Here is a 15075-nt window from a genome sequence, read left to right as displayed (position 1 = left end):
CAGATTTTGTAATGAGAGATGTAAAAATTGTAGAAGACTATACAAATGCCGCTTTTGGTCTGGGTAAAGCAAGCTTGTTGACATAACATTTGTTTGTGGTGATGTATGAGAATGTGAACTTTCTGATAATGTAGGGCCTATAATTGTCAGTATTAATCTCTTCTGCCTGCGGTCACTGGTACAAAAGCTGTTTAGACTACGGACCTGGCCCTGGTCCAGGTCCTGCGCGTAGCATAAAACTTACTCAGTTCAGGCTCTGGTAATGTAATGGGAAATCCTTTGGCTTTCCTGTCACGACTGTCTATAAACATTGACTGGAGTAGTAGGCTCTAAAGCTTTCAGGACAACAATTCTTTCTCTCTCACATTACAAGCGAAGCGCAGCTGCTCATCAAAGCTGCCATACCAGTTTGATGAAAACAAATCTGTTGCAATTTCGTAATTGGCGCTTGCAGTGTATAGCGTGTGTCAGTGTGATGCTCATAGGCCGCTAGCGCATTCTGTAAACGTAAGATGGTGCGTGTGGTCGGTCGACCGGTCACGATTACATTCATAAGTGTGTGTGTGTGTGCAAAGGTCGCAAAGGTCGCAAAAGCGTCTCTGTGTATGTTGCGCGCATCATAACGGTTTTTGATCACGTCACCCCTCCGGACATAACGCCATTTGTTTAACGTAAGGGCTTTTTACACTTGTGTTTCTTAACCCCGGACTTTCTCTGACCCAGGACTATCGTTAGTCCCGTACCAATTTTTTCAGCTTTTTACACTCGCCAATTAGTCCCGTACTATCTCTTGTCCGGGGCTAAGGAGAAAACTGACCTTTTTACACTCGTCTTTCTTAGCCCCGGACTTTCCAAACCACATGAATATTCATAATTACGCTGTGTACTGTACACGTACACGCACGCACCGGCAGCACTTGATTACCTCGTTTCTGATTGGTCAGTGAGGGTCGCACTTCGTCTCCGTCGCTTAGCCCAGGATTATTTTTTCGTTCTGTTTACACTCACTTGCTTGGCACCGCAATTGCGGTGCTAGCACCGCAATTGCGGTGCTAACCCCTGCTATTTTGCAGGGCCAGATAGTACCGTACTATCGGTGGGGCTAGCCCACTTTGGCAAAAACGAGTGTAAACAGAAAGTGGGCTAAGGATAGTCCCGTACTATCGGTGGGGCTAAGGCCCCCCTTAGCCCCACCGATAGTCCGGGGCTAAGCAAAAATTTACAAGTGTAAAAAGCCCTGTAGTCGCTGTTATATTCCATGATTGTACGTAATTTACGTCATGTTATGAAATATAACGCTTCTCATCCTTGTGACCATGGTCACGTGACAGCATTTTGACCAATCACACATTGGTATCTATATAGGTCATATAATATATATAAATATATAATATATATATATATATATATATATATATATATATATATATATATATATATATAATCATGGGCATTGCACTACGACATAAAGCCCACATACTAGGGTGGGACTTGAACTAACGACCTCCTTATTGCGTCACGGCTATTATTCAAACAATGAAGAATCTGTGTTTTTAGGGCAATTTGTCAATCAGTTGGAAAAAAAAACTGAATACAAGAATGATTCATTTGAATGATATGTAGTAGGCCTACCTACTGCCACAATGGATAAGAACTGGTATCACTGGCTGTCAGGCTCCCACTCAGTGGTATAGTGGATATGATGCATGTCTGGCAATCGGGACGTGGGTTTGAGTCCCACTCGAGTATGTATGTATGTCCATTAATCTTAATAATGATTATTCCTCAAACACGGATTGATCAGCATTCAATTCTATGTTGATGAAGGGTAATCTGTCAATCAGTTGCAATAAAAGAAAAATATGTTCAACTTTGCAGCTTTACCAATGTCAGACTCAGAGACTCCAACCCAGAGTACCTTCTGATCTGGAGATTCTCCCGCCTGAAACCCCTTGCAAACGGGAGACTCAAAGTTGATGTGTGCGAGGCACGAAATTCGCAGGGTTCCAGATGCTCTCTGGTGCTATCTAAGGCTTATTTTTTTAACAACGATAGAAATATGTAAGAAATCCTTTCCAACGGGAGACAAAGAGCCAGGGCGGGAGAAAGTAGATCTCAAACGGGAGAACGGGAGATTTTGCAAAAATGGGTTTTCGGCGGGAGATCTCCCGTCGAAAACGGGAGAGTTGGAGTCTCTGCAAACTGGGAGAGCCTTTACAGGTGTAGCTTTGCACCTTTCAGACCAGCACCTATTTAAAGGTGCAAATGTGCGTTTTTATGGTCTGAAAGTGCACGGCTGCACCCGTACGGAGCCCCAGTGTGGACACTGGTAAAGGGTGTATCTGACTGAGCGGCGAACGTTTGCGAACGAAGCGATTTCCCCAGGGTTTATAACGGGTTGCAAAAGGTTCGTTAACATTTGCAAGAAAGTTCGCAAATGCTTTTTATTGTCGCAAGCAGTTTTTCTTGTCGCAAAGAAATTTTGATCATCAAAATTTCTTTGCGAATTTGCATTTTCGTTGACAGTCGCAAATATTCGCAAAATACTCGTAAGAATTCGCAAACGGTCGTAATAAGGTGTCACTAACATCTTTTTTCTTCTGATTCGCCACTATTAGCGAACAAGTAGCCATATTGTTCATATATAAAATTGACCCATTGAGAGAAATTTGTCGTTTTTGAAGCTCTTGACATATCCTAAATGCTGCAAAAGCTTTCCATATTGACCAAAGCCTGTCCTCTGCAACAACCACTCTCTGACCTAAACAGTCTATATTTTCGTCGTTTCGTTGTTTTTCTTCATCTTCTTTCTTTGTCCTAAGCTGCACGATAGCTGTAACAGCAGCCAGGCTATTGCAGCAAGTTGAGCCTCTTCTTGGCCGAAATTCATTCCATATTCTGGAAATCCATCTTGAACGATGGCCACAAGAGATCTGAATGCAGTGGAAGGTTGTATGTTGGTTTTATGGGTCTGACTATACATAATCGCCTGGTACATTTCCAGGTCCCAAAAACATTCGCAAATTGTCGAAGGAATTGGCAAACAGTTGCTAATATTTGCAAAACTGTCGCTGACATATCCTTTGCTAACAGTTGCTAATAGTTGCCACCTGTGTTTCGCAACACTTTCGCTAACATTCGCTCAAGTGTTGCTAAATTTTCAATTCAATTCAATTTATTTTCATACTTCTCAATGAAGGAATGTACATCAAATATAATAAAAACAAAGTGAATCATAATATCCGGCTTGGATGTACAGTAAATTAATATAAGCATGTAAAACATATAGCGGTCAATCATCGTACGTTTGGTTCTATGTATAACGCTAAAGAAATATGATGGAACCTACTTAAAAGCGAGCTTGTTAAGCGTAGGTCCCAAATTCTGAACAGAGTGTAAAGATGAGGAGCACGGATGCAACGTAGGACCAAAATAAAGAGAAACAAAAATGAAAGGCAAAAATACCTGGGGCACTAACAGAATCTTCTCAATACATTAATAGTGATATACAGACAACCACATTCTGCACATGTAAGAACAGTCGATTTAACAATGTTGACAATAGTGTGATAATATTATCACACTATTGAATAATGGTGAAAATATAACAACTCGACATGCGAGTCCTCGGAGGAGATACGGGAAACCTAAAGAGTAAACCCTAGTACTAACATTCAAAGAAGAACTAGAATTACAATTAGAATTACCATCCAGTATAGCACTGAGGGGAATACAACAAGCCAGCTGTTCACGCGTTCCGAAGTCTTAGGGTACGAAAAGGGATACTGCTGTGTAGGAATTTAAAAGCGCAAACAGAGAGGCTTAACTGATTTGAATGACAGCAATCAGCACAGCAGGAAAAGGCACCTAAACAAGAAAGAAGGAAATTTCAGTGGACTTACGCAATGTAATTATTCAGTAAATTCTGTCTTAATTTGTATTTGAAGGTCAACAAAGACAAACAACCTGCGAGTTCTATGGGGAGATCGTTCCAGTATTTCGGCCCTGTATATGTCGCTAAACATCGCTAACTCTCGCTAATGGCAGAAGCGAACCCTGATTTTTCGCCAACATTCGTCAGAAAATTTGGCGAATCTCAAATTCGCTATGTTCGCAAACGTTCGCCGCTCCTGCAATGAGATACCCCATGGTGCTCCAAGTTTGAAAAAAAAAAGTTCCAAGTTGAACCTATTTTTCGTAGAGTGTGACATAGGGTCATTTGAGTAAATAATTAATACTTGCATTTGTCACCAAACCAAACATCACCAGACTGTGCAGCGGTGTCATAAAGTCAAAGGTTAAGATGCCATAGTCAAAGCATGGACCCTTTTGTGGTAGGGTCAAAGTGTGGAATTTGCCCTGCCTGCTGCAATTTTAATTCAATTTCATCTGCTTTTGTGATGCGTAGTATTGTTAATTTCACGTATTTTTCTTTGTTACTACATTGTATTGATATTGTGTTATTTCGTGTATGAAAATGTTTTGCATTGTTGAAAATGAAATAAATGAAATGAAAAAAAAAAAAATGAAAGAAGTATATAGCCTATATAGCATACTTGGGTGCAGTCGTTCTTGGACGAGAAAGAAAACCCAAAACAATTTTCATGAATATCTTACCCTGCTGAGTACTGAGAAAATAAGAACATTGTGACAGTTGAGTCTTCTTAACAAAGTGTATGGATGTGAATTTCATTGAGACCGCGGACCAGCGTAAAACAAAATGATCACACGAAAAAGTTTCTACTTCCGCTGTAAAAAAACAACAACAAACAAACAAACAAACAAACACCCAAAACCAACGTGCTGGTTAAAAAGAACAGTTATTTTGGTGTCAGTTCATTAGACACAAAATGGATAAAGAATTAGTCAATTTTATTTGCTACTGCTCGGAGTATCATTTGGTTTGTCTGATCTTATTTCACTCACGCAGGGAGCTTGGGATGGCGCCGTCTGCTGCAACTTTGCGGACCAACTGCTGTCTTACGTCAAAGAAATCGTAAAAATCGATAACCCAAGGTAAGACAGGGGCAGAGTTAATGACGGACCACCACTTTGATGCATCAAAAATGGCAAGCAAACCTAAAATTTGTAAAATTACACAGAAACAACTAGCTAGACTGTGACCAATACTATGTGTCACAGGTTTACTGATGAGGCGTTAACGTAGGTGTTTATATCCACTGTAAACAAGTTCTGAGATGTTAATGAAAAACCAATTGCAGAGGCGTGTCAAATTAAGTGAAGTGAATCATTAAAACTACTAGTACAGTCTGCTATGTTGAAATATTGGGTCCCGTGAGATTTTCGTACCAAAATTGCTTTTTTAAGCTAACTTGGTCAATTTGGGGGTGCTGAATCCAAAAAACTTTGGTTCCATTTTTTCCGACAAGGTCTTCAGCCGCCATTTTGAATTTCAAAATGGCCGCCATAGCAAACTGTAATTTGACCCAATTCTCATAATTTGAGCATCATAGAAGGTTCAAATTTGATGCAAAAAGCATGTTTATGATGTCAGACATTCTGATGCACCATTTTCTGATACCGTAGATAGTTTTGATACAGTTTTTTGGCAGCCATCTTGAAATTCAAAATGGCCTCCATTGCTAAATATATTTTACCCATATCTAAGGTTGTAAGCATTATGGAAAGTATAAATTTTGGGCAAAAAGCATGATTGTGATATCAGACAAGCTATACATTTTGTTTTAAATGATGGATCATTTTCATTGGCGGCCATCTTGAAATTCAAAATGGCCACAATAACAAATGTAATTAGGCCTGTACCTCATATCGTATACATTGTGTAAGGTTCTAATTTGGGGCAAAGAGCATGCGTATGCTATCAGATATTCTGAAACATCTTTTTCTGAAACGATGGTTCATTTTGATATTGAAGGTGGCCATCTTGAAATTCAAAATGGCCGCCAAACCAGAACGTATATTTTGACCCATACCTCATGTAAGCAATAAAGAAAGTTCACATTTCGGGCATATAAACCGGGTTCATGATGTTGACCATTCAGATGCACTTTTTCCCTCCCTTAAATTGTAGATCACTATCGAGGCGGCCATCTTAACATTCAAAATGGCTGCTTTTCAGCTAATATCTCTGGTTACAAGCAACTTTTAGACATATGAATGTTTATGGTGGCGTACAGTATATATTCTTTTAAAAAACACACATAGGGCCTATACATTCTGTAATAATGGATTATTCGCATTGGCCGCCGCTCTTGAAATTCAAGATGGATTTCGACCATATTTGGTTGCTGTAAGATCTTTAACTGCAAACCCAAGCATGCTGGAACACTCATGTGTAAGTCAATCACTTCGGTGAATTGCGTAGGCGGGACTGCTTCCTGTCCTGTAGGTACACTGCCATGTTGAAATGCAAAATGGCTGCCATGGGAAACATTCCTTTAAAAGCATTGCGTTGGGTAAAAATTGTGAATGGGAAATCATGTAATTCTGACGTCAAAAAAATGAATTTTGAAAGAACCTCTTAATAACTGTGTCTGAGTGACTAAATGCCCTATTTAGACGATTTCGTTGTAGAGTTTACAACATTAGCCCTACATTCTAAAAATTCATGGGGTAGTCACTTTAATAGATAATGTCTTCTAGGCTCGTTCCCTGCATATGTTTTTGAAGTTACCGCACTTTTAAGGGGATGGCTAGTAACCGATCGGTGGGAATCAGTGGGAATGCTGGAGGATGATTGTTCCAATCCTTGTGGGATTCATTTAAGAGTACATCATATATCTATTGTTGTGTGAAAATTATTTGCTTCAGAATGGTCTCATATTCAAGTAATGTGCAGTTTAATGTTTCCAGGTTAGCGTGCCTGGTCAGTGACGGGGCATTAATCTGCACATTACTTGAATATGAGACCGTTCTAAAGCAAATAATGTTCACATAACAACAGTAGATATATAATGTACTCTTAAATGAATCCCACAAGGATTGGAACAATCATCCCTCAGCATTCCCACTGATTCCCACTGATCAGTTACTAGCCATCCCCTTTAAGGCTGTACACAAGGGAGAATTGGTTCTATAAAATTCTTCCATCCAGAAACAGTGACTTTTGCATTTCTAGCTATGAGCATGATAATGAATTCTGTGGCCACCGATGGTGTAGGAAGCTCAAAGCATTTAATTGAATATTTTATGCATACCCTCTGGAAATAACTACGATGTAAATATCATATTTCCCTCTAGTAGAGGCACAAATTAGGTTGTGAGAGTTTACGAGCTTTGCTCTCTGGATTTGTTGTATCAAGACTCTACGAGGGTAAAGCGGGAGATTGTCCTGGTTGAAGTCATCCACGCCAAACTTCTGGAAGCATTGGACTGTGTCATTGCACATTCTGCATGATTCCAGGTTTAGATACTTCTTGGTCCATCTGCTCTTTGAGACATCCTCAAATTTTCAACTTCAGCCAGCACCAGTAAAAGGCATGAAAAAGCAGACCTTTGTTTGTTTGTTTGTTTTTTTTTCGCAACGAACTGCAGAACATAATCTCTCAATAATGTCATATTGTACTTTTATCATTTCCTTTTCCAGTGATGGAGCAGATATCATGCAATCCAGTAAGTAAAGCAAACTTACAAGATCCATGAGGAGAATTGAAATGTCAGTGTCTACGTAATAATCATCAATATCTCTGATTTTCCCGTTGCTCTTGAAGTAGCATCTACATACAATGGAATGAGGCTATCTGTTTCCTCGTTGTGAGTGACGGGTGACAGCTCCCATGGCATCTTTCATGTACCCTTTGTTTCTTTTCTTTCCGTGATGTGGTCTCTGTGTCAGATGGAAATGACTGCTCAGTATTTCAACTTTCAGGCTGATTATATGGCTCAGTTTTGTGGGTTTCTAAGGCATGGGTGTGGAAAATGAACCTTTGTTAGTGAGAATGAGGAGAAGGCCACTTATGAGATGAAGAGTAATTGTGGAATTACTTAGAACTAATACCTTCCGATAATTGTATCGTTCAGCAATGACTGGATAATGAAAGGTCTATCAGACTGTAGAGCCAGTAGAAATGTTATGAGAAGTTGGTGATCCTCTAAAGCTTAATGACTTTGGATGCAATCTTACATGGTGTATTTTAATTGCACGAGTTGAATGTCTGCCCTTTTTCATACTATCCCAGAGATTAATATATTTTAATTCTCCTAGATACAAATTCTTAGTACAGAACATGAAAACTTCCCTTTTCATCTCTTTCGAGAAAAATCTCCCTTGAATGTTTCCAATAGCTGATTGCCAAACACCACATTCATCAGCTTCAAGGCAGTGACAATTTTTGAGATTACCCTCATGTGATGGTCCTCTTAATTGTGGAGGAATTCTGATGCATGCAAAGCGCCACAGAACCGAGCTATTATTGCTCCTTTGTTGTTTTAGAATCATTGGCTGTACAGCAGTAAGCATTTTGGAAGTCATAATAATTGAAGATGACCCACTCAAAGGCAATAAGGAAAAAGCCTACTCATTCCTTATTCATTCTGTATTATTCCAGAAATATATCTAGTGTCTAGCAAATCTTGTTTCAGTTTGTGGCCAACAAACAAGCTTGTGAATGGGATGCCTGTTAGGGTGACCATGGCATTTCTTGCCATTTGCCATTGCGAGACTTTTCCTTGTTTGTCTTCATTCTCTCGAGGCAGCATCAAGTTTCTGAAGATCACCTTCAGTTGTATCAATGCTTACTTTTGTACAAATATTTCATTGACTGGGCTTTAATATAATCAGTAACGAGGTTCCACGATGCAAAATAATGTGTTCCCTGAGAGGCAAAAACAAACCGCTTTAGCGTGCAGTTCGCGAACCGCATATACCCGCCTGGCTATGGGATGTAACGCTTACACGCTTGCCCACATGTATGGGACAGTGGTATGCCCCCTCCCCCCATACGCAGTTTTTGCCCCTCAGCATGGCTTGATGACGTCATTGGAACCTCGTCCTTACGTTTTGAATTTACGGCGACCATTTTTAATTGAGAGATGGCTGTCATTCTGCTTGACCTGGAAATGAATTCGGTCTATCTAGAACAATTTTGGCAAATTCATCTAAGGCGCTTACAACAGTACCCGGTATAATATGTTTTCTATGGCAGTCATCTTGAATTTCAACATGGTGGCCTGTCGAATGATCCACAATTAGAAAACAGCTGTACTGGTATGTTGGACACCACAAGCATGTGTATTCTTGAAAATCTGATGCTTCTACAATAATTGCAACCTGAGATATTGGTAAAAACGTTATGGCGGCCATTTTGAATTTCAAGATGGCAGCCTACAAACTGTACAAAACAATCCACAATATCAGAAAAAGATATATCAGAGTGTCTGATATCACAACGATGCATTTTGCACCAAATTTGAAGCTTCTAAAATGCTCACTTTATGAGATATGGGTCAAATTACAGTTTGCTATGGCGGCCATTTTGAAATTCAAGATGGCAGCCTACAAATTGTATCAAAACAATCCACAATATCAGAAAAAGATATATCAGAGTGTCTGACATCACACTCATACATTTTGCACCAAATTTGAAGCTTCTACAATGCTCACTTTATGAAATATGGGTCAAAATACAGTTTGCTATGGCGGCCATTTTGAAATTCAAAATGGCGGCTGAAGACGTGGTTGGAAAAAATGGAACCAAAGTTTTTTGGATTCAGCACCCCCAAATTGACAAAGTTAGCTAATAAAATCAATTTTGGCACAAAAATCTCACGGGATTACATAGTAGCCTCTACTATACGTATAAGATATACCCTCACTTTTTTGACCCAAAAAAAAAAATCAAAAATGCACACACACACACAAATTGGAAGCCCCCCACTACCCCCCCCCCCCACATTAATTGATTGATTGATAATGGTTTATTGAAACAAACATGCAAAGTAGTAGCCCGAAGGCTAAATTATAATGCATCACATGAAAAACGTATGAATTACATCAAACAACAGACATTATATAAACATTTTAACAATAGCAAATACACCACATTTCCTTATGATTGATTCAATGCAATATAAAAATTCGATAAATATATTTTGCATATCATCTGTTAAAAAAAAAAAACCTCATTAACCATTAACACTTTGATACTCAAATAACTGTGTTTGCATTCATTTTTAACTGAACTTAACGTCAATTCCCCAAATCCAATTACTCATATCAATTATTACAGAAAACACAAAACAAAGAATACTTTACAATACAAATACACAAACTAATAAATTATTTCTTATTGCACAAGCACCGTATGATATAAATTCATGAGGGTGAGTATACTACTCATAAGATACCTGTACATTTAATGGCAAAATGCGATCTCTATCTTACACTATAGAGGGTGATCACTGGTGGGTAACAAAAGTGGGAAATCAGTAGGACTAATAATGCACCAGTATGTTGTATTGGCGTAATGGTGTGTATGAGAAAGAAAAAAAAAATAACAGAAAAAGCAAGTGATAATGCCAAAAAGGGAAAGAGGGGGAGGGAGTGCAAGTGAGGTATTGAAAGAGAGAGTGTGAATACCAAACTCTGATCACCTGTGTTTTTGTTATGATGTAATGTTTACAGCATACCCAATCTGTAAATCTACATATCATACCACAAAACCTCATCTCACAATAACCATATGTCACCTATTTCCCCCATATAAACACCTATTTCATAATCCCTACTATCTCCTCCACAGTACAACTCCATGTACAATCCAATCCCATAACTGCGAAACACATTATGTCTCAACATAATACCACTATCTAATTCACATAAAAACATCAAACTGTAAAGGCATAAATTCATAAAATGAGCATTAACGTGAACATATACTGGCAATAAGATATTGATAAGAACTAAAAAAAAAAAAAAAATAGCATTAGCAAACAACATTAGCATTGAGTTAGCATTGATGGTTCAATACTGGAGGAGGTTGACAACTTCAAGTATCTTGGGGTGAGAATGCAGCAAAATGGTGATAACAGCAGGGAAATTAAAAGCCGACTAGCTATGGGTTTGAAGGCATTGAATGCCATGAGGAAACTGTGGCAAGGACAAGACAAGGAGACAAAACTCAGAGTTCTCAGAGCCTGCATTTTCCCAATTGCAACCTACGCATCCGAAGCTTGGGTTCTACGGAAGGCAGATGAGAAAAGAATTTGTGCATTTGAAAATAAATGTGATCACAGAATTTTGAGAGTCCCGTGAGTGGAACGACGAACAAATGAAGACATCAGAAAGGTACTCAATGTACCGAGTGACTGGCTACTGAAGTATGTAAAGAAACAGAAGCTGGGATATTTTGGGCATATTATGAGACACAGTGGGATGAAAAAGAGAGTCCTTATGGTCCAATTTCCTGGAAAGCGTAGTAGAGGAAGACCCAAATAGGATGGGACAGAACGGTGAGGGAGACATTTGGTTCTATGGAGAAAGCAACTAGAATGGCTCAAAACAGATGTTTGTATCATGCTGCCGTGTGGGAAGCTACGCTCTGACAAGAGTATGCTGCAACGACGACGACGACGAACAAACAACATAATAATTACATCATAAACAACAAATTATTCAATCATACACCGTGCATATTCAACAATCTCGTGAGGTATGGGACACAGCTGTTTCGATAGCGGTCAGTTTTACACTTTGGTTCAAAACACAGTCGATTGTTTCTTAGACTCCTCGATAGATTTGCAGGCAAAAACCATTGATTTGACATATTTGATTTGAAAACCTTCCGGGCAAACTCTAGACACAGGTACTGACGTCTTTCCGCAAGTGACTGAAGTCCTGCGAGTTCTAATGCTTGGGAATAAGAGAGATAATTATACGACAGAATTATTCGGAGTGAACGTTTTTGTACTTTCTCTATTTTATTTCGTTGAGACTGAGTTAAAGCACTGTGCCAGACAGGGCAGGCATATTCAAGCAAAGGTCGAACAAAAATTGCATAAACAGTTAACAAATCTTTCCTTGCAACATTAAAGGTTCCGCTGCCAATACAATATTGTACATTTATGTTTTGGTGGGTTTTGTGTGTGTGAGTGTGTGTGTGTGTGTGTGTGTGTGTGTGTTGTGTGTGTACGTGTGTATGTGTGTGTGTGTGTTACTAAATAATGCACACATGAAACTCGTGTGTATATTGTGAACTCATGGCACATGCATCCATTAATAGATGGTGCTCTAAATACATTCTCCTTGTGTGATTCCAGGGTGGTGTACATGCTGGAGAGGGCCCCTGGGTCGTCCGAAGTGACCTGTGTCCTCCATGAGGATGGGACGGAACAGTTCCTCACGGAGGAATTCATCTCAGCCTTCAGCTAGAAAGAGCATGCATCCGGGAAGAATCCATTGTTACGTCACGACAGCTGACGGTCTACTGTTATGAGACTTCTTCCCTTATGTGTGCTTTGAGTACCAATTGGCAAAGAAAACCCCATAGTGATGTACACACTCTCCAAAGTCCCTGGGACGGAGAGAGTTACTGCTGCAACCATGAGGAAGTGGGCATAATGTTAGTTAATATGGGACCAATTCTGCAGCATAAAAACTACCAGGGAGCTCCCTGGAACCAAGGAGGTTCGAGAGATGGAGTTACAACTGACTATAATTATTCAATCAGCTGTCAGTTTTCTATGAATGGACAAAATTATTCCACAGGTGCATTTGTGCCTTTGATGTTCAATGCTTGAAGCCGCCATCTTTCTGAGCAAACTGAAGATTCATTTTTAACGCTAACGTAATATCGGGTATATGCTGCTCGTTTATATATCAAATGCAATGAAATTTCACCTAATGATAAAGCATATAAAACAAAAGTCAATTCCGTTCGAAAATATGTGCAAAAGTGTAAATCTGAGCTGTATTTTGTGAAAGTGTTTGAAATTTTACCCTCATGGAAAGCCGGTTTTATCACTTTTCTCCTTATTTCCGCCAAATGAAACTAATATGGTATCATCTTCAAGTATAGTTCCTTATAAATTGATATGTCAGATTAGCGTACAGACACGTACAGTCGAGTAATTTTGATATCTATTTCAGCAATATTTGAGCAATTCCTATTCGCGCATCCCCGTGTCTTTACCATTATCTATTGCCCATCGTTTGTAAGTAGGGATAGCGAAAAGTAATTACCATCACAAAGACATATCTTTCTTGGAAAGTGGCTGGTGATTATGCAATGAGACACGAGTCAATTGCCTTCGCATCTGAGCGGCAGATCCAGTTTGACACATACTTCAAAAATTTTTGAGTGGCGGCTTCGAGCATGGGATCAAAGCGAATAAGCCCTGTTGTGACTCCATTTTTCGAACCTCCTTGCTGGAACTACCATCCATGACACTTCCATGCATGTATATGCCACCATACTACCACTTATATATTGCCCTTTTGCTTTAAGATGAAAGTTGTCTGAGGATGAAACTATACTTGTCAGAGTGACCTGTGTAAGTAGAAATTTGTGTGAGTGAATTCATGTGCCAGTATTTACGGACTGCAGAGGTAGCTGCCGGTGAAATGTGTCCGTCAAAAGTACAGGGCCTGAGGATGGATGGATGAACGAACGAACGAATGAATGAATGAATGAATGAATGAATGAATGAATGAATGAATGAATGAATGAATGAATGAATGAATGAATGAATAAATGAATAAATGAATGAATGAATGAATGAATGAATGAATGAATGAATGAATGAATGAATGAATGAATGAATTAGGGCATAATGTTCGTTACTTTGGGACAAATTCTTCAGCATTAGAACTACCAACCATGACCCTGTACCATTCCACCGTATACTGCCACTCACTTTTATACTGCCCTTCCTGCGGCCTTTGAATGTAACGTGTGAGGATGAAACTTGTGTAAGTGACTTTATGTCAGGGATGAAACTTGTGTGAGTGAATTCATGTACAGCAAGTAATTGCCAGACTGCAGAGGTATAGCTGCTGGTGAAAGGTGTCCGTCAAAAGTATGGGGCCTGAGGATGAATGAATGAATGAATGAATGAATGAATGAATGAATGAATGAATGAATGAATTTATAAATGAATGAATGAATGTGGGCATAATGTTAGTTACATTGGGACAAATTCTGCAGCATTCGTAAGAACTACCAACCATGACCCCATATCATTCCACCACACTGCACTACCACTTTTTTTTTACCGCCCTTTTGCATTTGGATAAAACTTGAGTGTGAATTAATGTTGTACCAGTAATTGTCAGACTGAAGAGGTATGCCGATAAAATGTGTCCGTCGAAATTATATAGGGCCTAAGGATGAATGAATGAATGGATGGATGAATTAATCAATTGTTTAATTAATATGGGCATAATGTTAGTTACCTTGGGACAAATTCTTCAGCATAAGAACTACCAAACATGACCCTGTACCACTCCACCGTATACTGCCATGCACTTTTACACTGCCCTTTTGCCTTTGGGATGAAACTTACATGAGGATGAGACTAATTTGTGTGAGTGACTAGAGGATGAAACTTCTTGTGTGAGTGAATTCATGTTCAAGTAACTGCCAGACTGCAGAGTACAGATGCCGGTGAAATGTGTCCGTCGAAAGTATAAAGATGAATGAATGAATGAATGAATGAATGAATGAATGAATGAATAAATAAATGAATAGATAAATTCATTCATTCATTCATTCATTTTGGCACAATGTTAATTACTTTGGGATAAATTCTTCACCATAAGAACTACCAAACATGACCTTGTACATTCCACCATACTGCCGCTTTGATATAGCCCTTATGCCTTGGGAAGAAACTTGTGTGAGGATGAAACTTGTGTAAGTTACTTGTGTAAGAATGAAACTTGTGTAAGTTACTTGTGTAAGAATGAAACTTGTGTGAGCGACTTGTGCATGTGAGTGATTTTATGTGGGGATGAAACCTGTGTGAATGAATTCATGTACAAGTAATTGCCAGACTGCAGAGGTATCGACGCCGGTCAAATGTATCCATCCATGTAAGTATAAAAATGAATGAATGAATGCATGAATCAATGAATCAATGAATTTATTATCCAATGCA

The 15075-nt window shown here is 39.1% G+C and overlaps 1 protein-coding gene across 1 annotated transcript in view; it reads left to right on the top strand.

Moving 5' to 3' along the window:
• LOC140239263 (decapping and exoribonuclease protein-like) overlaps window positions 1-12446 on the top strand; it is an 84361-nt gene extending 71915 nt beyond the window's left edge. The window contains exons 5-6 of the mRNA XM_072319140.1: window positions 4931-5016; window positions 12238-12446. Of these exons, the coding sequence (XP_072175241.1) occupies window positions 4931-5016; window positions 12238-12349 (198 nt within the window). The 3' untranslated portion in view covers window positions 12350-12446. The remainder of the gene's footprint in view (window positions 1-4930; window positions 5017-12237) is intronic.
• The last annotated feature ends 2629 nt before the right edge of the window (window positions 12447-15075 follow it).

The sequence above is a fragment of the Diadema setosum genome, chromosome 15 (genome assembly GCF_964275005.1).
Source record: "Diadema setosum chromosome 15, eeDiaSeto1, whole genome shotgun sequence".
Classification (NCBI taxonomy): domain Eukaryota; kingdom Metazoa; phylum Echinodermata; class Echinoidea; order Diadematoida; family Diadematidae; genus Diadema; species Diadema setosum.
The sequence above is the reverse complement of the archived record's forward strand: the minus strand, read 5'-3'. Positions and strand labels throughout refer to the sequence as shown.